At 39.3% G+C, this 27,167-nt stretch overlaps 1 protein-coding gene across 4 annotated transcripts in view; it reads left to right on the forward strand.

The window, feature by feature from the left end:
- Positions 1 to 27,167, forward strand: part of LOC140069790 (RAC-alpha serine/threonine-protein kinase) — an 85,860-nt gene that overhangs the window by 21,042 nt on the left and 37,651 nt on the right. For 2 of the 4 annotated variants that reach the window (XM_072115892.1, XM_072115891.1), the window contains exon 3: positions 24,015 to 24,143. The exons of 1 other annotated variant lie outside the window; for it this stretch is intronic. In XM_072115892.1, coding sequence (XP_071971993.1) covers positions 24,015 to 24,143 — 129 coding nt within the window. The remainder of the gene's footprint in view (positions 1 to 24,014; positions 24,144 to 27,167) is intronic. One more of the 4 variants, XM_072115895.1, reaches the window with a different exon arrangement.

Below are 27,167 nucleotides of genomic sequence, written 5' to 3' on the forward strand. Positions count from 1 at the left end.
GTTTATGAATACAGAGCAGAGGTAGACAACCTGAGGCTCGCCAGCTGTTGTGGAGGCTCTGTTTGACAGTACATGCTGGGACTTGTAGTATAGAAACATCTGGAGAGCCACAGGTTGCCATTGTGCACGCATGTTCTATCCATATTATTTTATTATTTTTTATTTTCCATCTGCGTAGTCTTTTTTTTTTTCTGAGTCTAGTTTTCCTATTGATATTTGCCTGCCCGATGGGATGCTGACAACATAAAGCGAAATGAAATTATATTTGTCCTTTTATATAAACAATAGGACCATAGTAACTTGTACTACAATAAATTTCTACAGGAGATATTTCGTTTGCAAGTCATTGCAAGACCATAAAGGGAATCTGTCATTAGGATTTAGGTCCACGAGACAATCAAGCTTATGACAATGGCCTACTATATTCTGGGAGATACTGTATTGCTCAGAAATAGAATTTCAAATGGCCTAAGGAGTCATCGGGGTGGAGAAAAATTTATGAAAAATTGTATCTATTATAGGACAATCCCAAGCTTTTGATGATGAGCCTGGACCATGGGTGTCTATCAAAACATCTCTCTACTGTCCCTTTGACTCCTTAAAGGTCATTTGTATACCACATTCCAAGCTCTATTGCCGTGTAAAACGTAATCTTCTAGAATTTACAAGGTCATTGTTGTTCTCCTGTTCCCTTTAACGTTTAATCCTATACTGCATCTACATGTACTTATGTGATGATTATTAAGCAAATGCAATGACCCCCTGGAGGATGTGACTTTACCCTCCAACACTGGGAAGTACCTGGAATACTTTTTCTCTGTCCTCAATGCACTGACCAATTAAAGAGGAGCTTTTTGACACATCACTGCCAATCCTTTTTCACTCTGCTTTTCACCTGCGGACTTTAGTCAAAGCTTCACAGTATCACCCGCTGTTCGGACATATTTTAGTTCCTATTTTGCCTTTTTTTTTTCTTTTTTCCAAGACCTTTAAAATCCATAATTTTTTTTTTTTTTTTGCCCACTGTATTCTCCTTATGTACACATTCTGTCCACATAGTCAATAGTGGAATCATGGGGAGAAGGGACAGACACCAGGGTATTCCTTCTGGAGAACCGAGTGGATTGTTCTATGAGTTTACTTTGTGTTCTACAATTGTTCCTCACCTTATAGTCAAGAGATGGAAGGATTTGGACTATGATTATGAATCTTGTTCATAAATGTATAAGAAATACAAATTGATTTCTTGGGGCCAACTATGTCGTTGTAGTGCAGCCATAAGCCCCTTCCGAGTATCTGGACATTGCTGATCCTAAGCCATTGGTGCAACACTGGGACCTATGCATTGGTTGAGCAGGTTGTGGAAGACATTATCCCTTCTTAGACCCAAAGTATAATGAAAAGGAGGGCAGATAACGCTTGTTACTTTGTTGTCATTTGATTTGGTAGGTCGTCTATTTCAGCCCTCATTGAAGAACCTCTTGTCAAAGTCAAGGCTACTTTACTATTAAATAAAACCAGTTCGTGAACTGCTATGTTTTTGTGTGGTTCTGGGGAACTCCATATCCTCCTGCAATAGGAAATGCTTCCATCACTCATATTCTAAGAGGGCTATCAGCACATGTCCGCACACCTATTAAAGTTCTGAAGGATTACTCCAGTGAGTGCCACTTCGTTATTCTGTTTATCTCAATAAAGAAAAGGGAAGTGATTAATTAGAAAATATTTGGTATGGAAACTCCTCTGTTAATTCCAAAATATAATATTTCTATGGTCTTTTCCCATTTCTCTGCCACAATGAAAATTGTGATTGTGTGTTTTCAGGATTTTTTTCCTATCAATGAATATAATGGCACATAAATAAGTTATGGCATAAATAACTAATATGTTGGTGGCCCTACTATTCCAGGGAGTTGCAGGACCTTATTCATTTTGCAACTGAATTCAATGGAAAGTATAGACATTGCTAATGACTCTTACATATCTAGACTTTAAAGGAGTTGTATTATCAGGGCTGTCGCATTACATATACCCCACTATAGTAATAGAATATCAATCGAGGGGGATCCCCAATTTTCATGAAAGCAAAAACTTATGAGACTGTCCCGAGTTCCAATGTACCTTCTCTCTTCAATCTATTATATTCTGGTTCTGAGCACATATGCAGAGCTACAAGAGAGATGGTTCTTATTATTGTCATTGTAGATAGATAATTTATTGTTGTGCTCTTTGAGCTGCTTTCTAATTTCATTTCCTGTTAGTTCATTATGGTGACTGATATTGTAGAAGTTCCGCACCAGTTGGTCACACTGTAGCCGCCCATTACTCGAGTACAGCGTTACACACAAGCTCTTCTCCTCAAACTATGTATAACACAATTTCCTGTTTTTATTGAACTGTTTATAGCCTGACATGTGAAGGAAACCCTGAAACATTTCCAGAAATTATTAAGCTGTGGAAAACACATTTGGGGAGAAAAACAGGTTGTTATTGGTTAGATTGTTATAGTCAAATTTACTTGTAGCTTGTTTATTGACCAATTATTGCCTTATTATCTAGTAACAAGCACGGATGTCCACTGGGGATCTTGTATAATGTATGACTATGGTACTTGGACTTCAGTCCCCAGAGCAGTTTTCAGGCTGTGAAATACGTCCACCATGCTATCTGTGTCTCATGAATGGAACATTTTTGCGTGAATAAGACTAAAAGCTAATAAACTCAAGATGGCTCAATATCTGGTCACCTGTTCCCCTTGGACACAAGAGCTGATATGGAGCAGCGCTTTTCTGTTTGTCTGTACCATATATTTTGAATGGGATGTTCTCCAGTAACTTACAAGTTTAACTTGCTGATTGGTCTGGGTTCTTGACAATACTGGCTGCTGTCTTTATATTGGGATATGACAAGGGTACATTGGACCCCCGTTCTCCGTGATCCATTGAGGTCCTATCACTGAGACCCTCGCCAATCAGCAAGTTAGCCCCTGTCCTGTGAATTGGGGCTAACTTGTATGTCTCTGGACAAACCCTTTAAAAGACATGTGAAACTACTGCTTCATTTAAACTTTCTCTAGCCCTGATTGTATTGGCTATCAGTGAGGGTGGATATCCAACACTTTGGGGTGGAATATATCATCTTTCAAATTCATAGTCTTGCAAGGGGGCCATAAGTTTTAACAATTCTGGACTATTGGGAAATTGCTGGGTCAGTGGAATATTGCTGTATTCTGTACTTGTATGTGGAAAGCTGAATAGTAGTTGTAGTGATATCTACGTATTGTGTTTACCTTACATAGGACTGTTACTGTCACTTGTTTGTGTCTCTGAGGTGCAGGATACGTGCCCTGGTCTGTGGTTGGTGAGCTCACTTGGCAGATAAGACCTTGTGCATTGCTGATGATCTACACAAGACCCTAATTGTTGCCTTTTATCAGCTACTAAACAGATTGTTGTTATCTTTGTCAATTCTGGGCAGTGAATATTTTGTTTAAAACCAGGAACGTCCCCCCCAAACCACTTCTCAGAAAATGTTTTTTATCGTGACCGACTTCCTTCGCCTCTGCAGATCTTGCAACATGTATTATCTGTACCCAGCTTTGTATTTTGTGAATGAAAGAACGTGTTATCTTTGACGTTAACTGAATACATTTTTACTAGGAAGTTATTTCAAAAATCTAAAATATTTTTGTCGCATGATAAAGTTTAATAGGAAATCGAATGCACAAAACAATCACTTTGTCGTGAATTGAAAAAAAAAAAATTCTATTATACAACAAGTGACAAACGTCTGAAACATCCATTGGATCATTCCAGGAACTGGTGTCTTTAGTGGAATGGGAGTAAGAACTTTACTTGACGCTGTTAGAAAGGGATCCCAAACAGTTTTGAGGTCCTGTCCTTAAAGGAAACCTACCACTGCCCGCATGATGAAATCATGCGAGCAAATCACCTGGTAGGCTACTTAGTGCCGGCACATAGTTTTGTTAGGCTCGGCGAACTTTAGTTTAGCTTAAAAAACTATTTTCTTACATATTTAAATGAGCCCTCCGGTGCTACCCTGCGTCATTTTCGGGCTGGCGATGGCTTCCGATGTTTAATTATTCCTCCTTCAGGTGCCGAGAGCCGTGACGTCACCAAGCTCTCGGCACCTATTGCCGGTCGGCTGTGCAAGACTTGGTGTCTGCGCATGCGCGATAGGTGCAGAGAGATTGGTGACGTCACGGGTCTCGGCACCTGTGAAGGAGGTGCCTACTGGGTGGTCTGCTCGCATGATTTCATCATGCGGGCAGTGGTAAGTTTCCTTTAATTACAAAATTCTGTATGACCTATGGCTGAACGATGCCTTGAAAATAAAAATGCATAATAGCCAAAAGGGCAGTAACCTTATTCATTTGGAAATATCTTTTGGCTTTTATCTTTTGAACAGTTTGATGGACTAAAATTTAAACATGAATGCAAAGAGCAGAGTAGTAGTCACATCGGTCCACTTCAAGTCAGTTGGCCAACTTGGGGCACATTGATCGATGCTACCCCGACTCGCGGTGAATTTATCAGGAGGATAGAATAGCACTGCACAACAACAACACTTCTACACCAGGTCTCGCTGCCTGAGTGGGCGCAGCCTATAGGCCATGAGTACTGCACGGCGTGGCACCGCCTCCTCCACACCCAACCAGCTAATTGGAGAACTCTGACGGTAATTGCGACTAACAGCCGTTAAATATGTAGCTCTTTTTCCTTGGATGTATTTTCTCGCCACGTCTGGTTATAAGTTGCCGGGTACTGCCGATTTAACTCTTTGTCTGATAGCGGCTGCCAAAGGGAAATTTCCCTTTTCTCTTCATGCAGTCTGTGGAGAAAGCGGGAGCTCAGAACTGTTATCATGGCTGCTTAAACGTAAGATCACCAAAAAGCAGACAAAGTTCATGTGCCACCTGTCAGACCATTATGCCAAGATTAAGCAAAATTTTGCCTTCCAATTCTTCTGCAGGGTTTAATACACCCGCATGCGCCCCCCCTCCCTATGGTGTCCAACTATTTTATATATTTGTTTATTAAGTGTTAAAATATTTGTCTTCTTTTCTGTTTTGAGTATTTGTTTCTTTAGAAGGTTGTCTTTTTTTTTTTTTTTTTTTTTTTTTTTATGTTCTAATACAAATCAATATCAAATTTATAAGACTTGGCTTTTCTTAAAATTAATAACTGTGCTCTGAAATACGAATGTTCTAGTATGTGACAAGATGTTTTTACAGTTTATCTGGATTGATATGGCTGTTCTAAATGGAAGCAGACCACTTAAAAATCTAATAAAATTCTGTTTTATTGGAATGTGTAAACTATGATAAAGGACTTTAGAAATTGAATATCCAGATTTTGACCTATTGAGCAACACGGCACCAGTTGTTGCATTCACCCACTACAGAGACCACCCACACCTGTGCATTTTACACATTTATGTGCCACCCACCAAAGCCTACAGTCTGCCTGCTGTTTTTGTGTTTTTATTGTTTGTTTTTTTCCAAGTGGTTGCAGTATAAAGATAACTATACCCCCTGACACTGAATACATCCTACGACTATGTTTTATGGACCAGTTGTTCCAAGCATCAGTCAGTGGCTGTCTTAAATAGTGAGTGATCTTCTCCTGAAATGATATCCTCATAAAATTGTCTTCAGTTATGACCTGCCTTAATAAAATATTCCCACATCACTCCAATATGGGGAATTTAGAAATAGTCGTTGCACAAGTAGGGTACCAGCCCTTCTTCAATATTACCTCAATAACATTTAAATCATAAATGCAAATGAAATAAAACATTTTTTTACAAGGCGAGAATAGTAAAATTCTTACCATAATTCTTGGTGAATTGCTACAAAAAAAGAACCCTCTTGAAAATATGTAGCAAAAATGTGCAAAATTTTAAGTGGCGGTTGACCCCTTAGGATGCCAGCACACAAACAAGCAGAACCTCGATTATTTCTTCAATTTTTCATGGCCAGTTTGTATCAGTCTGGTTTCTGTTTTCCCGGATACTCGTTAAGTATAGTCTCATTGGATCACATGACTGCAGTGGTCCTGTACCCATGTCAAATTACCAGGAGAACATGTAACTACGCTCCTGAGGGAAATCCGCTTATAGTGGAAGAGTACTACAGGAGAATCCTAATGGCTGTATGTGAACTTCACTCCAGCTTTGTAAACCAGAAACTAAAAAAAAGTTTTTATTGCTCGCCCCCCCCCCCCTTAAAAAAATTTCAAGGTTACTCAATTTTTTTCACTGTATAATATACCCTACACACAGGTGAACGGTGTGGCATAAGTAGTTAGGTTTCTCACCCCTTAAAAACATTTTTCATAGCTTGCCATAGCACTAGAATGACTCGGTCACCCACTAATAACTTCAGACTTGCTAGATTTATAAAAAAAAATTTCATTTGAGACTTTTCGAAGGTTTTATTTAGAGCGTCAAGGCTCAGTAGTCCATGCATTTTCTTCTACATGAATATTTAATCCTGACTATAGTTCCTCTTTAATGAAATGTGATCGCCCTCAAGGTAATGAGTATTTTGTACAGAACAAACCCATTTTGGCAGGCACAGAGTGAACTGTTGCGGGCTGCTGCATTGTGTCGATGCTCAGAATCATTATTGTGAATGCTGATGGTTTGATTGAATCTGGAACTGCTGTTAAATCAACAGAACTTCCTTTTGGTGATCGAGTTACTGCAGCCAATGTTCTCTATTCCACCGTCCCTGCAGGAAATCAGTCTTGGCATGGACTTAACAGAGTAAGGTTTTCTTCCCACTTTGAGGCTGGTTTAAGTGACTGGTTTTTCAGGTTTCCCTTCTCAATGTGTCATTCTAAGGGGGTTACACAGGTTTGGAAAATAGTGCCACCATGGTCACAGGTTGTATGCGGTATTACTACGCCATTAATTTCAGTTGTACTGAATTGCACAACCAATGGGGGGGCACGGTTTCTTTTCTGAAAGCAATCATCTTTCATCAGAATTGTCTGACGTAAAACCGTTCCAGTAGCCCATGGCAACCAATCGGAGCTCAGCTTTAATTTTATAAACAGCTGCGGGAAAATAAAAATTATGCTCTCATTGGTTGCCATGAGCAACTAGAACAGTTCTGCTCTGACACTTCTAATAAATCTCCCCTAAATAGAGTGAAATTCACACAATTCAGCAATTGTCTGAACCACCGATGGTCAAATGAATGGGGATCGATCTGCAGTAACCTGGTCTGACCACTACACGCAGAAAAGATCTGTTTGAGTCCTGTTACAGTCTCTATTTATCAGCTGCTGAGATCCCCTGATCTATGAGGGGCTGGGTTATATTAATATTACTAACCTGGAAAAACATGGCATTTAGGCATTAGGCGAAGTCCTCTGATCAAAAAGTAACAAAAAAGACAGAAATCAAAGAAGCACATCTGCCCGGCTGAGATAGATGGAGCAGAACTGAGACAGAAAAAAATTCTCTAACTTTTAACAGTCTACACAAAAAAGGCACAAATAAGATGCAAAACGCCCAAAGAGTGGATGTCCAAAATCGCTCTGTCTGGGACTGCAATTAAAAAATGCATGTGCAGTATTCCAATGAAGCCGATATAATGTAACCCGGCTAGTAGATGTGCACTGAAGGCAGGGAGTACTATGTCGGCTTCATTGAACCTGAGAACTAGAGAAGGGTCATTGAACTCCTCTTCAGGTAAGTGTTTGTCTCTCTTTTAAAATGGCCGCAGCAAGAGCTCATGTAGGGTGACACTAAACCACCAGTCCATAAGGACGTCAGGTTGGTTGACAGTCCCAAATTGTCCCTTTTTGGGTTGCATTAGTGTCCATCAAGGCAAACAATAAAACTTCTAATCCAGTCAAGTTGTCACTTTCTTCTTTTACAATTGCTTTAGTTGTCAGGACCTGTTTTTATTCATATCCCTATCCTTGTATAGAAATATGAATGGAAAAGGAACAGGAATAGCACAGTCACAAGTTTATATCCCAGGAATATGGTCATGACTTATTACTGATGTGCGGTAGATATGCAGCAAAAATACTTGTACAAGTTTTGTACAATAACCATTTGGCCATTAAGGTCTGTGGCAAAGAGTGTGTATGTTCTCTCCGTGTTTGTTTCCTCCCACACTCCAAAACATACTGGTAGGTTGTGGAGCATTTCTTAAATCTTTGGATTTGCTACATGGAAATTCTGATGTTCTTGTGTACTTTTTGGACTCTGCCTAAGGGTGATGTTCACACGTAAGTGGGAATTCCTGGTTTGGAGGGTTTCTTAAAAAAAAAAAAAAAAAAAAAAAAAAAGATTTCCATACAAAAAGGATAACCTGGTTGTGTTGGCTATAAAGTGGCGCACATTGATCATGTGTCATCACACACTAGAAGTAATTTTCTTCAGTAGTCGGCTTTCTCATAGAACATTCTTACATTATTGGGTATATAAGATATTAAGTAGAGGGCACTAGTTTATAATTCAATGGCTTGGGTTATATATTAAAGTTCGAGTTGTGGATAAAAGGGGAAATCTAGAAGTTTGTTTGGCAGATAAGACATTTCCCAGCATTGCTGTTGTTTGTTACCCACAAGGGGAAGTCTAAGTAGCTGTAATGTTTTATGCCATCTAAAGCTGTGTAAACCAAGCAGAATGACCTATAAGAGATGACGGGGAGAGTTATCACTTATGTGTCAGTTTTCTAGTGTAGAAGTAGTGAAGTGATCACAAATCCCTACGCATTGCAAAAAATTTCAATTTTAACGGCGACTACGGCATGTGTGTAGATAGGTTAGGCGTACGGCGTTCCCGTCCCTGTGTGATTTTGAAAGACCTGCAAACTTGCCTCTTGCTATAGTTTGTGGGACACAGAGTTGGAGGGGGTGGTGTGGCCACTATCATACGCCGGCGATTGATATAAATCTCCCCCCACATGTGTATACACCATTAACCAATATAACTCTATTGTAGGAGTTCCAGGCAATACCTTATACCATGTCATCCTACATTTGCAGGCATACTGTATATAAAATGATTTGTCCTCCAGTTTCCTCCAACACTCCAAAACATACTGGTACTTTGATTAGATTGTGAGCCCCATTGGGGACAGGGACTGATTTGGCAAGCTCTGTGTAGTGCTGCGTAATCTGTGTGCGCCATATAAATAAAGGAATTAATTTATTATGTAAGGGCCTGATAAAAGACTTTTTTTCATTTCTTGGTGAAACTCAGAATTCATACATTTTAAAGAGTTTTGGCCTATTCAAGACAGGCCTATTTCACACAGTCAGTATTTGTAAGCCTAAACCAGGAATGGTCCCAAAACGGGGGAAGAAATTCAGATCTGACCACTTCTGGTTTTGGCTTGCAAATACTGATGCAAAATACTGATGAAATACTACCTGTGTGAAAGTGGCCTAAAGGCCCTATTCTGCAGATTGGAACATACTGAATTTTGCCCCGTTCACTCCCATTCTTGGATGTGAACGGGGCATGCTAGAGTATGCTAGAGTCACAGGTTTCGATGATGGTGACTCCACTGCCATCATATTATTATTGTTATAGTTGGATGCATTTGTTGCATTTTTTAATTCAGATATGTCTATGACTATTTAGAGATTTCCACTTTTTACAATGAACATTAGTTGTATCTGAATAGACCAGTCACATCCGCTCTAACTTTTTATGCAAGTAGATAATTTTGGGAGAAAAAAGTTAATTTGTTAAATTTGTCTGCCAAAACTTCATTGTCCTCAAAGCTTTATTTTTTACAGAATTTATTAAATGATTTCATTGTTAAAAATGATGCTAAGCAGAACTATGTAAATGCCAGATTTTATGGCGCGCAGCTGTCAGCGTTCCCTTTTGAATGCCGTGTTCCCTTTAAGTGCACCAGCCATGCAGCAATAACACTAAATAGATTTCCATTACAATGCACAAAATCCAGCCAAAATCTTCATCTCCTCCGAAGATTTTAGTTTTTCCATTGAATATTATAATTCTCTGGATATAGCCGCTCATAATACATACACAGCACATGTAAAACATCTGCTTTCTCTCTCTCAAGTAAACGTCAATGTCATCACAATCGTCATTTTTACGGTTATGGTTGCGTTTTTGAGTAGCAAGTTTGATGGTGTCTCAGCTTCGCTGCTATTAAAGGAGAAGTACTTTGCAATGTGTTATTGTCGCGACTGTCACATTCGTCTCAACTAAGGCTCAACATATGCAAGACAAACTACATTTTAGTTTTCCAATTGTCATGCGGGGCTTTTTTTGCGATTTATTTGTTGATAGTTCTTTAATGATGTCTCTTTGAGAGGCACAGTTTTGCTAAATGTTGTGTAAAAAGTAAATTGTAGTGGAGCAGATGTTGGGGTTTGGATGGATGAGAGTACAATAGAGGGACAGAAACAGCCATCTCTGTCAGCTGTCTTCGGGCTCGGCAGGCCTGCTGTGTGGTTACTTTGGTGTGCAGAAACAGCTTGTTTTGCAACTGGGAAGTTTGGCAAAGATCTTGGCTCCTTGCCACTAGTTTAACACTGATTCTTTTATCCAGCTTTGGGAATAAAAGATTTTTGGGGGCTCTTAAAGGGAGCGCAGTCCCTTGTCTCAAAGGCTTCTCTTCTAATTTAATGGATGGAAAAAAAATAATACCCGTTGTGCATCGCTTGTCCTTGAATGATCTTTAAACCACAAACTGCAGCGGGCTTGCATTTTTATTTCTAAATGATCCATTTTGAGACATTTACTCGCAGAACAGTTACAAGTATTTTACAAATGATTTTTAATTTCATGTTTTTAAATTGAGTTACGGTAAGTATTTTTGTCCAATTTTTTTTTTCTTCATTTTCCTGGGAAAATGTTTCATTTAGAAAACATTGAAACATTATTTTGAGATTATTTTCTACTTAATAGAAAAGTTTTAAATCCTTACATTTTTTTCATTAAATTTTTTTCCTTTGCCCCCCCCCCCTCTCCCACTGTGCATTTTTCTTCCGAGAGACACCATGCATTGTTTAACCCCTGTGAACTTGTTTCAGTGCTCTGGATTTATCCAGTGGGGATGAGCTCACTCTGATTTTCCCATGCATACATAACCACTCTATTGGTAACACCCAGACATTTTATTGTCCATGGAAAACCATGCCCGAACAACGGGAAGAAATCTCATTTGAATACGAGCATTAAACATGCAGTACAGACTATAAATAAATGTAAATTGTAAATATGCAAATATTCCAGTTGCTTTTTAGTAATTGTGAAATATCAATGTCAGAGAAATATTATTGATAGTATAACAGCTTCCTGCTAATAAATTGCACTCCATGTATTTAGAGACGCCCTCTTTCTCCTTCACTCTATGACAGTTAACAGGTTGGAATTTGACTGCATATCCGAGCAATATACCAACAATGTCTCTGGGGTGGGGAGGATCCTATTGGCTTTCAATATAGCTTCACAAGTTAAACCAACACCGCATAGGGCACATTATAAGCTTTCCAACTTGCCTCTCCATTTTCTCAACAATCTCATCTTCCGATTAGGGCCATAATAAATATACCGTACTTAACACCTAAATCTGACAACCTTCTGGCTACAGATGGCAGTTTGAACTTTTTCATGAATTCACAGGTAGCTATGGGGAATATCATATGACTACACTTTGGGTAGACTCCATTATTGTGTACATGATAATTAGGGAAAATATTGTTAACTTTTAGACCTTGTTTACTTTAGGCAATCCCCAAATGACTTTTTTTTTGTCATTTTATATGATTATAAGTTTCTGTAATGGTAGGTGACACAGTGGGGAACATTTACTTACTACGTCCCTGGAGTTCACAGAGAGTGCATTGTCCGACTCCAGTGAATTGTGCCGCTATTCAATAAGATCGTACCCCCGATATCATGAATGTGTTGCTTCCCTGCTCCGGTCTGACAAAGTTCCCCATCTTTTTAGTGGTGAATGTTAGGACTTGCAACAATGTTAGGGCTTGCAACAGAATTTGAAAGTTAAATTCTGCACTCAGTCCAAATCAGTTTGATTGTCCTACGACACACCCCTAAATTGTGTTGCATGGAAGGCAGCACAGCTGCACGCACTACCTAATATACTTGTGCAAGCCTTTTTTCCCATTGAAAATAGGGCACAGTCCGAACAAAGCGGGGTAAAGCCTTAGTAAATGTGCCCCATGTCTTTTGGAATGGAGTATTTGCTACAGCCACTGAACCTGGGCAGTAGAGCCAGAGCAGGTGTTGCCTGTATTGTTTCCATTGTGTTTGTGCTTGAGCTATTGCAAAAATGACAATTTGGACCCTGGAATATTGTGGCTTGGCTTCTCTTACTTGACCACTTCATATATGAGCCCAGCTGTTGTCTTTTTAGGAATTCTCTGGTAGATGATAATGAACCACACACAGATTAAATTTATCTAGATTTGGTTCTTGTGACCTCCTTTTATGAGCCAGAAGATGCCAAAACAACCTCTGGGGTCAGCCAGATGCTAGCTCAGGAATAGAGGCTTTGTGATTGCCTTTGTAATGTCCAGTGCTGTTGTCAGCTGGGTCACTGCTTGCTGCAAGGTCGGTATATTCAAGTCCTAAAATATTTTGGGGGAAAATCTTAGAAGTTTTAAATGGGAATTAAAGTATGGTATTCATTTTATAACCGTACATGGGGGCGCTTGGACTCGGGCAACATCTGGAATGGAGCAGCAGGGGACATGGCATTGGCAAATAACTTTTTGTTAAGTTGGGGGGGTCTCATGTTTAGGCATCCTAATAAAATATATATTATAATTAGAGATGAGCGAGTATACTCGTCCGAGTATACTGCTCGGTCGAGTATTAGCATACTCGGACCGGCTCGTTACTCGGACGAGTATCTCGCCGACTCGAGATCGAGCAGTAAATTAATAAAATAAATTGAATAAAAGTATTTTTATTGTAAAAAAAAAATATTACACATGTTTGCAGATGTTTTACTTGTAAGAACACATTGAAATAACACTATTCTTCACTTTGCAGCTGTGCGCGGGTATCTCCGAACCTGTCGGGAGACACGCGCGCACACCTGCAATGTGAAGAATAGAATTAAAACATTAAAAACAGTGAACACAGGACCATTTAAGTGCAGAACACATTGAAAGAACACTATTCTTCACATTCCAGATGTTCTGAACATCTCCGAACCTAGCGGGAGACACGCGCGAACACCTGGAAAGTGAAGAATAGTGTTATTTCAATGTGTTCTTACAAGTAAAACATCTGCAAACATCTGGAATTTTTTTTTTTTTTGCACTGTTCTTTTACTGTTCAGTTTTATTAAAAAAATGCTCGGGTCTCCCATTGATGTCAATGGGGCTCGTTATTCGAGACGAGCACTCGAGCATCTGGAAAAGTTCGTCTCGAATAACGAGCACCCGAGCATTTTAGTGCTCGCTCATCTCTAATTATAATAATTATTCAGGTACACTAAATTCCTGCTACTGTATACTAAAAAAGCCCTTAAAAGGAGTTGCATCAGATTAAAACTTTAATCGTATGTTTGACATTGCAGCTGCATCGCATTCAATGAGGGCTTATTCAGATTAGCCGTTTTATGCCGTTTTATTTCCTTTCAGTGATTTTTCACAGATGACAGAGTGACCCATTATTTTCTATATTCAAATAGAGGTCATCCGTGTGTGGGCCATCAAGTTTTTTTTTGTTTTTTTTTTTCATTCGATTCCACGTAGAAGTGAACAAGAAAATAACTGGTTGGGGATGTAATACTTGGACTGATACTGATATAATACTTGGACTGGACATAGATTTGAAACTAACACGTCCATCTTAAAGAGCCCGAAGATTGGATTGCATTACCATACATGGCCAGTGGTCAACAATTGTGCATTTACAATTTTACTTTTGGTGTTCTCTTCATAGTGATCCAAGAAGTGATAAATCCTAAATCCAGTTCATAAGAAGATATCGTTGTAGTTTTATAAGTGTTTTAAAAGCAAGCCATAGTACAGAACTAAGCAAGATGGGACATTTGTAAAAGCACATTAGACAGACAAAGGACCATGAAATCTGTATCCATCAATATAGCCCCTATATAAGTATCCGCCTGTCAAGTTGTGAGAAGTGATGACAGTCGTGGGAAAATAAACTAATCTGTCCTACAAATATCCTAGAATAACATAGATTATACTAAAAACGGTTCTAAATATAAATTTGGCTTGAGGAATCTGTAGCTATTTATGCCCTACTGAGATCACTATGCTATCAATATTGTATGAAATTCCCCTTTATGTTAAATGGGAGGGAATCTCCTTTTGACCTGATGAATGTATAGATGGTTGTGATAGCCTTAGTAGAGGCAGTAGGCAAGTTACTGTTATTGAAACAGGTCCTAAAGTTAATTGGTTACCAGGAATGTAATTTTTACCTGGCTCCCTAGCGTGTGGTATGTCCCGGGGGAGAGAACAGCTGCAGCCTGTGTGTGCCTGTGTCTCCTCATACATTCTTCCTCTACTCTACACCATCCCCCTCCTTCCTTGCCTGCTCGATGCACGTGAGAGGAAATGGGGAGGGAAAGGGAGGTGCATAATTTTGGAGGAGAGAAGACTGACACAGGCTGGAGCTGCTTCCCCCTGGGACTCGCCATACACTTCTGGCAGGGAGCCAGGTAATGTGAATTAAACTTTTGAAATTATTCAGAATTCTGCCAAAATCAGCACAGCCCAAGCTATTGGAACATGTCACCAACTAAAAATAACATTCCCTTTTAAAGTGCTCCAAAGGACTTGTATGGTTCCTTCTAAGGTACATGTATTTGATCCTTTGATCTCTACAATATGCTTCTGAGGCTGTGATGAGGGTGGGTACTGCAAATCATACTTGGTGGACCTGTCCAATTGTAGCTCTCTTTTGGTAAAGGATCATGGCTTTACTTGCAGAACTCACAGGGCATGCCAGGCCTTGCCATCCCACCCCTTGCTTATTTTGTTAGCAAGAACACCCCCCCCCCCCTCCAATTAGATAACCAGTACCTCTGGATGTGATTGGGGTCATAATATCTTTCACTATACTATTGTATAATCTGATTGTTTTGCTGGAAGTTTAATTAAAAAAAAAAAAATTCCAGTGGAGGGAACAAAGCTGAGTGACTTCATGGCTGCATCTGTGTTCTTTGTATCAGTTGTGTGGCTGCTAAGATACAAGGATATTCGCTGTGTCCAGTTACCAACATGTGTCTGCATTCCTCACATCCCTCTAATTCCACATGGTCAAAAAGGATGAACAGAAAGATTCCACCTGATGCCACCCATCTTCATGAAGGTCACGAAGGTTCCATCTCTGATGTCATGTAGGTAGTGTGTGTCTATGTATAGAAATTTCTTGTCCAATTTGTAGAGATTTGATGGCTGCCCCAGTTGTTAAGAAGACCGACACGGTCACCTACTTGTGCATTTGATTCTTGGGGACGTGTCTTCTGCGGTGTTGGCAAGGCCTTTCTATATTCTGACCACATCCACCAACAGTAACATTGGTGGCATGTAGCAGCTAGCACTGAAATCTGTAAGAGGTTTGCAAATTTGGACTTGCACTTCGTGTACACCCTTTCTCATACGAACACGGGTTATGTATAACTTCAAACTCTCACCTAAGAAATCTGTATTTGCAAGACCGCAATCCGTATCAATATTTATTCAGCGGTCTGTCAGAGAGTTGGAAAGATCCAGACATAATGAAATTGATCATTCAGGAAAAGTGGTAGCCAGGGACAAAATGTTACACATGTGCCGACAGCAGTGGGGGGAGGGATCAAATTATGCAGAAATTTGGTGAAAGGTTCTCTTTAAAAGTTTACTGTCACCTTTTTGGAAGGCAAAATTGTAATATATTTTAATGCTGCAACTTGCAAATAACTGATGGACTGGTGTCTGATGGTGGAGATCATGTGCATGTGGGTATGGCATCGCCAGAGTTTTTGTGGACGGGCAAGAGTTACATTTATACAGTTTAATGTGGGTGAAGTTCTTAAACTGATTTAGCTTCTACTTTAATGGCCCAAGTGCAGGTAGTTCAATGTAAATAATACATTTGGGCAGAAGGACCCTTTAAGGCTTCAGGTAATATGGTAGGAGAAGGTGTTTTTTTGGAGGTAGTGCTGCAGTCCATGTATTCCCACCCTGTTTATCAGTATCTTATCGCACACACAAACTACTGCAGCTTATTGATGTGCTCGAGATTCAACAGTTCCCATCCGCATCCTCTGCACTTTTTATGTACGAGGAGTGCTGACTCCAGTCTGTTTGTCACAGCTGCATTGCAGGACCTCCCAGCAGTATAAAGTGGCGGCTTCCCTTGCTGCTGGCATGTTTAATATATTGTATGTATGATTATTTCTCTCCTACACAATTAATTCTCACACTTTTTTTTTTTTGTGTGGCTTTTGTCACCCCTCCCTTCCTTTGCCCAAATCTTAAACACTGGTGCAGAGCTAGAGCATCGACCATGAACAAAGGACCTGAACAGAGTCAAAAAAGGTCTGAATCTATTTAACCTAATGAGGGGGAGAACCATAAAAAATGAATGTTTTCGGGGACAACTCTTTTGTTAGAGTGGTCCTCTGATTTGGGTTTCTCATGCTGTCTGCATTTCATTAAGACAGACTTTCTCGCTGTCACTGATGTGATAGAAGACCCAGCAGCAGTGGGATGCTGCATTACCCTACAGTAAAACATTTTTTTTTTTTTTTTTTTTTTGCATTGTCTTAAATACGCTATTTATATAATCATGCCCTAGACTCAATTCATCGATACTTCTGCAAAAAGCTATTAAACTATCCCCCAAAAGCCAACTTATCCAAAAAGGTTTTCAACTTGAACGTAAAGCTCTTAGTTTCTAGTATAAAAAGTTTAAAATTCCCCATTCTTATAATGGTATAATAGGTCCTGGGCATGAGTGCTCCTCCTTCTGCACCTTGAAGGAAACACCATGTTGTAGGTTGAAGCTTTGGTCCATGGGTGTCCTATATGTAAAGAGAGGTCTCGGAGATCCTTGTCGCCTCCTTTTAGAATTTAAGCAATCTATACATTACCACCCCAACACCCCTCCCTACACCAAGATCATTGTGAAAGCAAATAAAGCATACCCAAGCTTTCCAACTGTCCAACCTAACAGGCTGCCAACTGGACGATGCTTAATACATTTACATCAAAGTGGGCATCTTATCCCATTTTGGGGCATGGCTTAAAATTGTTCTGTGAATTGGGAATTCAAATGTTGGTGAGAACAAACTACATAATCCAGAAATCACAAAATAACTCTCGAACCTCTCTGCTCTGTCACAAATAATCAATCTAGCGCACAGAAGTTTAATCCTGATATATTTTTATCAGTATTGATAAATTGCGCCCAATTAATTTGGTCAGCGCATTAATAACTGCTAATGTACTTTCAGTTGCATCTCCTCAGATCTTGACTTTTAGGGGTGGAACAAGACTGGAGATAAAAAAATAAAATAAAAAAATACTGCCCTACATCACTATTGTTATTCCATTCCTTCTACTGTATATATGATTCTTGTAAAAATGGTTATAAGCAGGTTCCATTCTTCTATCTTTTGTGTGTGTGTGTGTTTTTTTTTTTTTTATGTACTGTTCTAATGATTGTTAGGCACAGAGTACATCATATTTGTGGCTTTTCGTGGTTCTGTTTTGCTCTCAGTGAAATCTCTGTATTGTTCAATAATTTCTTATTTTGTAGAAATTTGCACAGCCCCTGTCCCAACTCCGAGACCCAATCAGTGTTCCAGATTAAGTTGATAGTAAGTTTTTGAGGAATGAAATCCAAGCCTTGGAGTTAGCTCACGCAAAGAGCAATTCCAAATTTCATGCATATGTTGGCCATCATAGAATTCAGGACTCCAGAACTGCTAGAGCCATCATTCAGCCTACATTTTAAGGGAATAGTGGTCAAGCGACTATTGTGGAAAAAGTTTTATTTAGATATTTAACCTTCTCATACTTTGCCATGTGTATGGGGCACTATGTTTCTATGGAACCATACTAAAGGGCCATAAGCACAAAGTGTTGATTTATGGTGCCATGCAGTGCCATGTTACAGAACTATTTTCTACTAGAGGTACATATTCTTGACTAGAATAGAACCTTACATGCCGTTCAGTGTGATGGCATGGCTGGCTTGGTATAAAACGAGGCAAAGATTTAAAAATGTACTTACTTGGCTGTCACAAGAATATATCAAAGTCAAAATTCGCAACACTTCTTGGGCCTTATTCAAATGTCATTGATCCATGATTGATCTGTCTTTTTATGTCTCCAATTTTTTTAAACTTAATTAAAAAAAATAAAATAAAAATGCATTTGGCTTGACGTTTTTGGTTAGATTTTTGCATAGCAGACAAAAGTAGGATGTGTTTGTGTTTTTTTTTTTAATTAAATTTTTCTCTATTTAGCTTCCAGATGTTTTCTACTATTTTTGTTTGGCAAACGTTTGCAAGTGTATTTTTTTTCCACCTCCGTATCTTTACAAATTAGGCTCTGTACATTGAACATCAGTCTTGTTAAGAAAGGGGGGCAGGGGGAACCTGTTCAGAAGATATGATAATTAAGCAGGTGCCGGATATTGTAGCTTTGTCTGAGCGTGAGAAACGGTGCAAGTGCAGAATAGACAGGGCAGTACTTCAGGCAGAAGCATTTCTTCTTAACCTGTTGCCAGCAGTGTCAATCATTGTCACGCATGCTGCTGCAGGGGCCCGAGACGTAATGTACCACTATCCAGCTGCATGGAAAATGAGTGAGAATAAAGCAAGAGAGCGGATTTGCCTAGCACTGAATTAGCTTGTTGTGACAGTGGACTGCCTTATATGGTCCGTGAAAGGCAGAGAGCCGGGATAAGCTGTAAAGCGCCAGTCTGGTGCAGACAGTCTGCTGACTCAGGCTTGACCTCCCCATTGGGAAGCACCCTTGACTGCAGTCTAAGCCGTCTCATTGAGATTCAGGGCACAGCCAGAGCGTCCGCAGCTGTATGCTGGAGGCAAAGGCTGAGAACACATCCAGAGAGTGTCCAGAAGAAAAAAAAATTAACAAAGAACTGGCCCCCTTCTGCACCACTGTGAATAGACAAACAAGGCAGAGGTCCTTGTCTCTTGGTGTGCATATTGGGAATGGCATTTGCATAACTTTTTTTTCCCAAGCTGTCCATAATGCGACTGGCAACTGGATTTCCAATTTTTCTTCTGTCTCTAAAGAAAGTGAGAAAATACTTTATCGAATCAAGAAATATGAGCATCTCTTTTGAAACTAAACTCATTCATCATTTTAACTATTGCTCCCATTCAGCAAATGATTTGACTATGCAAAATGTTCAAAAAGTTTTGAATCTAAAGTGTAAACAAACTTGGTAAGAAGATTATTATTTTTTTTTTTTTTAAAGCAACAGATTTGGGTTGAAGGGTGAAATGTTAGGGTGAAATGTGGATAGATATAGTTAAACTATATCTACAATAGTTTTCCTCTAATCTACAGTAAATTATTTATGAATCATATTTAAGGGACGAGACCACCACATACTGTGATAATGGATAATAAACCTATTCTGTTTCTATTAGCGAGTCGGGTGCTACCCAGCTGGCGAGTCCCTTGGTAACAAGTGGGCTTTTTTGAATTTAAAAGAAAAAAAATATTGAGAGATTAAAATGTAACAAAAATATTTCTAATAAATAAAGTTTCAAATGCAAAAAAATATTCATCTCCAAATAACTGATAATATCACTGAGTCCACTGTAATTTCCGCTACTTATTTTTGCTTTTCTTCCAACTGTTCGAATATTAAGGTTGTGCTGATTTTCTTAAATGACTTGGTACAGCAACAAGCAAGTAGCAGTTGGTAAATAAAGATGGATATTCTTTTGTTTCGCGGGTGCTCGTTGCTCGTTATACTCCACTTACTCAGTGAGCTTCCCAGGGAGTGGCAGCTGTTTCTTATGTTAGGTACTCTATCAGGGCCAGACAGCTCCAATTCAGGAAGGCATTGTTGGGGGGAAAAATGCATTCTTGTTAAATTCTCAGTAGGATTAACTTTTTATATGCCAAGAGGGCAGCAGTGTCTCTCTCAAGACTCATACCATGAAAAAACAAAGGTACATTAGTTCAGCCCATGCACGTGACAGACAATCAAAGGGTTTGTTTTGTATACAGCAAGTATTGCTCCGCACGTTGTTCAAGGGTTTAAATGTCCTTGTATAACTCCCTCATAAAGTGATGAAATCTAATTCCTAGAAGATACTTTTTTTTTTTTTTTTTGCTGGGTTTATGGACAAAATTGGAGACCTTTTATGTATATGTTAAAAATTATATATATACTGGCGGTCCCCTACTTAAGAACACTCGACTTACATACGACCCCTAGTTACAAACGGACCTCTGGATATTGGTGATTTATTGTACTTTAGTCCTAGGCTACAATGATCAGCTGTAACAGTTATCACAGGTGTCTGTAATGAAGCTTTAGTGTTAATATTGATTCTTATGACAACCCAACATTTTTAAAATCCAATTGTCACAGAGACCAAAAAAGTTCTGTCTGGGATTACAATGATAAAATATACAGTTCTGACTTGCATACAAACTCGACTTAAGAACAAACCTAGAGACCCTATCTTGTATGTAACCCGGGGACTGCCTGTAATTATACAGGCAGTCCCCAGGTTACGTACAAGATATGTTTTGTAGGTTTGTACTTAAGTTGAATTTGTATGCGAGTCGGATCTGTATATTTTAGAATTGTAACCCCAGACAAATTTTTTTGGCTCTCTGACAATTGAATATTAAAAATGTTGGGTTGTCCCAAGAACCAGGTTTAACAATAAATCTCTCTGTTTATTGAAGCTTAAGACTAAAGTACAGTAAATTACCAACATCCAGAGGTCCGTTTGTCATTAGCGGTCATCTGTAAGTCAGGTGTTCTTAAGTAGGGGACAGCCTGTATATGTACGTGTGTGTGTGTACAATTTATTTGTAATGAAGGAAAGACACATTTTCATCTGTTTATGCCCAATTATTAGCGTTTTATAAATTAAATTAAACTTTTATAAATCTTATCCGTATTTATTTTATTTTTTTTCCATTTGTATCTGTAGACATATAAAAATGTAACTTCGGAAGAGAAGCTAAAACAAAAGTATAAATTTGATACTCCGGCAGGAAGGATACTTAAAGATAACTGAAGAAAGCAAAAAAAAAAAAAGGATCGAGCGCAACAAAGACTGGATTGTTCTGAGACGTTTTCATCTCTGTAATCTGTGTCGTGTCTATTGTGAAGGCCTTTCTTGCCTAAGCCTTTAGATTTTTTTTTTTTTTTATGAATAGGGCCCTTAAGTCACAGACAAGTGATTAAATGCAGAAAAAAACAACCAGAACAAGAAAAAACTAAAGTGCCACCGTGAGATAATGTGTACATATAATTTTTTTATTTAAATTTTAAAAGCATTTTTTTAGAAATCTGCAATGTACGGCACATAAAATCTACACGTAAAAGTTCTACTAAAATCAAAAAGTTGAGCTGTAAAGTTACTTTGAAAAGACAACATCTTTAATGGTTTTAATTTTTCTTCCTTTGAGAATATTCTGACGGACCACTCTTGCTTGCTTATTAAATCTGTTTCACAGATTAGTCAATTTCTTTTAGTTGTATAAAGTACTTGCATTGCAAAATGTAAATGGAAAAAGTTCTCCATGTGTCACAGTGAAAAATGACAATGGCAGAAATAATACATTGGACATCTGCTCGGAATCGTACATTTGCTGTGCATTTAAGGATCAGATGTTGCAAAACATACACTGTATTATTTATCTCTATATATGAAGCCGTTTGACTTCCTTTATTGTGCCACCCTACTGTCATCTCTGTGTGCTCTAAATCACCGGCCGTGCAGTCTGCTGCTCACAGCAAGATGCCCTATGGAGCAGAATTTTGGTTTGGATAGAGTAGCAGATTTAGGCTCAAGGACCTAAAGGAAGTCTAAAAACTCTGTGAACCTCTGGATTGCAAGGTTCCCTTGTAAAAAGGAAGAATTAGGATTCCACATGTAGGTTTTATCTTGCCTATCAGAGTAATAGAACAACTGGTTGTTCCAGGCTCTCTTGTAATAGTCTTGCAAAGGTTCATCAGAAGACTTTTGGAACCAGTTCTTTGCTCACAGGGGGAGATGAACGGATGCATAGTTTGAGTTTGGGTTCGGCATTCAGGTTCAGGGGATGTCCCCCTGGTCAATTATGGTAATGGCTACGGTAGTAGTAATGGCCACCAATCCGTCAATACATTTGGGTCACGTGGCTGAACCCGAACTAAAACCATGGCTTATCTTTATTCACAGGATCTACTACTTATAAGATGGACCCCTAAGAATACTGAGAGTGGGAAATCATTTAGGAATAGCTGTTTATTCAATTCCATCTTTAAAAAAATGTATACAATTTCTTTGCATTTTTTAAAGAATTCTATGAACTATTGTGAACCGAACCGTATTCCTTCCACAGCCTAAATTCCAGCTCAAAGTTAGAAAAGTTCAATAGTACAGGCAGAGGGTAAGCAACAAGGATACCATTCTTTTGAAATGCCATGACATTGTTTTTAAATGGCATCCCGTGGCTATTGGCCATTTCCTTCTCTTACAACAAATAAAAGGGATCTGTAATTTATAAAAACTCTGAATCGCCAATGGACCGCTGACATTTAGTTTGTACTGTCCTTTTGCAGAGCTATAACGGAGTAGCTGGGATCCAGTCAGATTAAACAAGGGTTAAAATGGATGCATGTTAAAAAAAATTTGTACTCAAAGGAGAGAATAATGAGGTCGGGTTGTTGGAGGTATGACTTTAGGTATGATTTCGGGCATGAGCATACGAAGTTTGCTCTTAACCCTATGTTTATTACCATTTGTCTCAAGTATTGTGTTGTACCTTTAAAATGTTGGAAATTTGATTAGCAGCCAATCCCTATGGTTGCTCCATAGAGTGAGGGTGAGGTAAGGTTCCATAGCCATGGACCTGTGTTGAGTATAGTGTGTCAACAATCGGAATTATATGTCCTGCCACCCCCCAACCATTCCCCCATCCTTTTAATGTGTGTTGATTTGGTCTACTCTAGGCATAGTATTTCTCAGAACCTTCTTCTCATGTACTCAATCCACATGGTTCTGGATCTCAAATCCAACAAAAAAAGGCTTTGATTTTCACAAACTAAAGAAATTTGGAGGTAATATCAAACCACTGTATTGTTCTCTGAAGCAATCGCTGGACGAGTGCTGCATCCTATCCAACCAGATCTTTCAGCAACAATTCATTGCCTTAATTTACTTTAAAGTGTAGCCTGTGAGAATCCCTAGCTGCACTATGGACAAGAGTATTCACTTCCAAAGATGCAGAATAACAATAACAAGGAATAACAAGGAGTATGCAGTTGTCTTCTTTTTTAGATATTTTTAGAGATGTTTTTAACTGGTTGCTTTTAGGCAGTAGCAGATCTAAAACTTTCTGTTTGCTCTGTTTTGGAGGAGCTGTGTGTTGGAGACTACTAAAAGTAATGAGAATGTTTGTTCTTCTAACAATGGTTATTATCCCTAGGATGCTTCAGGTGTTACCAGTAAACCCGAATCGCTCACCCGAGTTCTTGTGTGTGTGTGTGTGTGTGTGGGGCATGTCGCCTCTTCATAGTTTGGTATAACGGAGTTGGCACAACTATGCACTGGCCTAAGCTATTGCCCCATAACAAGGAGGATGTTATTGGACAACCAGTTTTTTAGTATTTTCTGTTAATTTGGTTATCAGTTCTGCCCACAGATCTTTTTCGGAGCATTTCCATCCCTTGCTCGAAGATCTGTTAGAGACCATGTGGTAACCTGCTAGATGAAAGCTGCAATGTTTATAAGGTTCTTAGTGTTGATACACCCTTGACCACCAATGTGTTTTTTTTTTTAGGTGAGTACATAAAGACCTGGCGGCCCCGTTACTTTCTCCTCAAGACTGACGGTACTTTTATTGGTTATAAGGAACGCCCTCAAGATGTCGACCAGTTAGAAACCCCTTTGAACAATTTCTCCGTAGCCAGTAAGTAAATGTGCCATTTATTTCATTCCAATACCAAATCGCCACTGACACATCTGTAAGTCCTGAAGATGTGTAACATATCAATGTAGAAGGATTGTAGGTTGTGCAATGGGTTAAGGATTTTGGTGTAGATATCACCTCCTTCCTCTGGCTTTCCTCCTATTCTTTCTTCTCCACATCCACAGCTAAGCTTCCTACTTTTGTTTATGGTCTGAACATTTCTTAGCACTCTTGAAAGTATGACCTAATTCATCCCATACATCCCTTCTTTTTTTTTTTTTTTTCCCCCCTCTTCTTTTTGGCTTTTATGCAGAGGGTCTGTATCATAATTTTAGTTTTTCATTATCCTCTAGGTGTGTATATTGGTAAATCACGAGGAAAAGTGGCCAATCCCTTTAACTATATTTGGTTTCAAGACCTTTAGAAAGGTGGGGATTAATTTTAGATTTTTAAATATCCACAGTTAGGATTGGGGCATCCTTAATGACTCCCTATACTGCTATACCCATAATATAATGGCTTTGTAGGATTTTATGGACTCTTAAAGATGATCATCCAGGCACTTTGACTATGGTATATTTATCCATGGCCTCCTTTCTAATAATATCGACTTTTAAAATTATGATAATAATCCAGTAGGACTCTAGGGGCATTACCAGAGCCCCTCCGTGCTTCACCGGTTGTTACACTGTAACATCTTATCAGGCAGAGGGACAGATGAGTGTTGAAGGAGCAGGAAGTCTGTTTAAACACCCGTGAAGCTAAAGCACAGAGGGCCTCTGGTAACACCCCCCAGAAGCATTCTGGCTTATTAGCATAATTATTTTCAAGTTGATTTTAGAAGGAAGTAGCCCATGGATAATCAATATAAGAATTCCGCCTGAAACTATGAATAGGAGCCCCTGGTTGATCATGCTTGTTTTTGATGGTAGATTTTTTTTCATTTGTGTAAACCTGAGAGTTGCCCGACAAAGGAAACCTATTCCCTGTTGACAAGATAAGGATATTGGTCTGATCATAGGTATTTGACTGCTAGGAATGCCAACCATTATTATAAAGGGATTTCTCAGTTCCTGAAAGTCAATTGTATATAGTGTGGAAATGGAAGGAAAATAGCTCTCTGGTAAGCCTTGACAAAGAGCGTGTACATACGCTCGAACCGCGTAGGCTGGACACTGTAGTCCATTCCTTGGACGCAATGCTAGGGTTTTTGTGATGTCAATACCTTTCCATGGATATTAAATAAAAAGCAGAAACATATTTTTTCCAAACACAAGCGCTGGACCATTTTTTCACATTGTCTCATTTCTCAGTTCCCTCTATTTGAAAGGAGTGGCAATAAACGGTGCACATTCTTATGGCCTTTCACAAAATCATAGTGAATTAACTGTACTTTGGTTGCTATTATTTCATTTCCATTATAGCTTGTTCATGGTCATATTTAAAGGAAATCTACCATTTGTTTTTGTGCATAATGAACCAAACATACATTGAGAATGCTGTAGCTTCACTGATGCAGAAACATATCTTGTTTAAAGAGCTGTTCCCATGAAGACAAGTTTCTTAAATATACTTGGAATAGCAAAAAAAACACATCTATTTAACAAAAATACAGCATTTCACAGATAAAAGTCCAACCTGTCTCTATCAGTCCTGCTGTACACAACCCTGTAATTTCTGACTAAGGCCCCATGCACACGACCGTAAGGGAACGTATGTACGTCTGCAAGCTTGCAGGTGTACATACGTCCCCCATAGATCGGCAATGGCCACATGGAGCAATACGGTGCGGCACCGTATCGCTCTGTACATGGTCCGTTTTACGGACCATAGCTAATGCATTGCTATGTAGTGGGGAGGGCTCGCCCCTCCTCCTCTCCATTGTGATTGACATATGCCTGCTCATTACGTCAGTGTACATGTCAGTGAAGCCATCTTGGATATCTGTGTGACAGCCGGGGAACTGAGTTTTTCTTTCTCTGCGCTCTAGCCCTGCCCCCCTGCAGTCCAGGACAGAGTTCTCACAGACACTGAGTTCCTGCCAGCAGCAGTGTGAACAGTGTAAAGCTACAGACAGATAAGTTCTTTATCTGGGGAGGCACAGCAGATCTAGTGTGTTGTGGAATAGCAGAGATGTTGGTGAACTGACTGCGTCATTGTGTGCAATAGACAACTCATGGATCTCATCATCTCTGATCTGTCTTGTCTCTCATTTACCTTCTGAACATTGTACTAGTATCTGACACATAGAAAAAGAAAGTGTATATAAACCTTGTACCCTGATAATCTAGGCACATTTTCAGCACACTGTATCTCACAGCATTACAGGGATCATGAAGTGTCTGGAATTTTGCACTGACCATCACTAAGACGACAATAAAACTGAGTAAATTGTAAAAGTATAAATGATGAAACATCACTAGGGGATTGAAATCTGAGAATTTTCTTTCATGGGAAAACCCCATTTAATCCCTGAACTGAGTGGTTTTGCTGAAAACACAACTATAAAATTATGATAATGAGTCTTTTGTGCTCCTGTGGCTGCCCCGGCACACTCTTCGCCCTAATTATGCACTGCTTCAGCCTTGTTCTAACCAGCATAAGCAGAGAATACGTCATCATTGTGTTGTCCCTGAATAATCGCTGCACCATTCCCTAGCTGTTGTGTACGAGTCATCCAACTCAGGATGATTATTCATGTCTGGAAAGTTAACGCAGCTCCTATGTATGTGGAGGTAATGGGGGTCATTTACTAAGGACCTGAATCACTTTTTTTTCCCTCGGGTTACCTGAATATTACTGTTTTGCGCCGATTTTTCTCTGAATTGCCCCGTTTTTTTTGCGATTGGATTGTGGCGAATCGGCGCCGGTATGCATGCGATGGAAGTTGGGGGCGTGGCCGTCGGAAAAACCACCGTATTAAAAAAAAAAAAGTGACGCTTGACACGCACTTACCTGCACCCAGCAACGGATGGTGAACTCCGACGGACTTCAGCGCAGCAGCGACTCCTGGAAGACATTGCA

Source organism: Engystomops pustulosus, chromosome 7, assembly GCF_040894005.1.
Source record: "Engystomops pustulosus chromosome 7, aEngPut4.maternal, whole genome shotgun sequence".
NCBI lineage: Eukaryota > Metazoa > Chordata > Amphibia > Anura > Leptodactylidae > Engystomops > Engystomops pustulosus.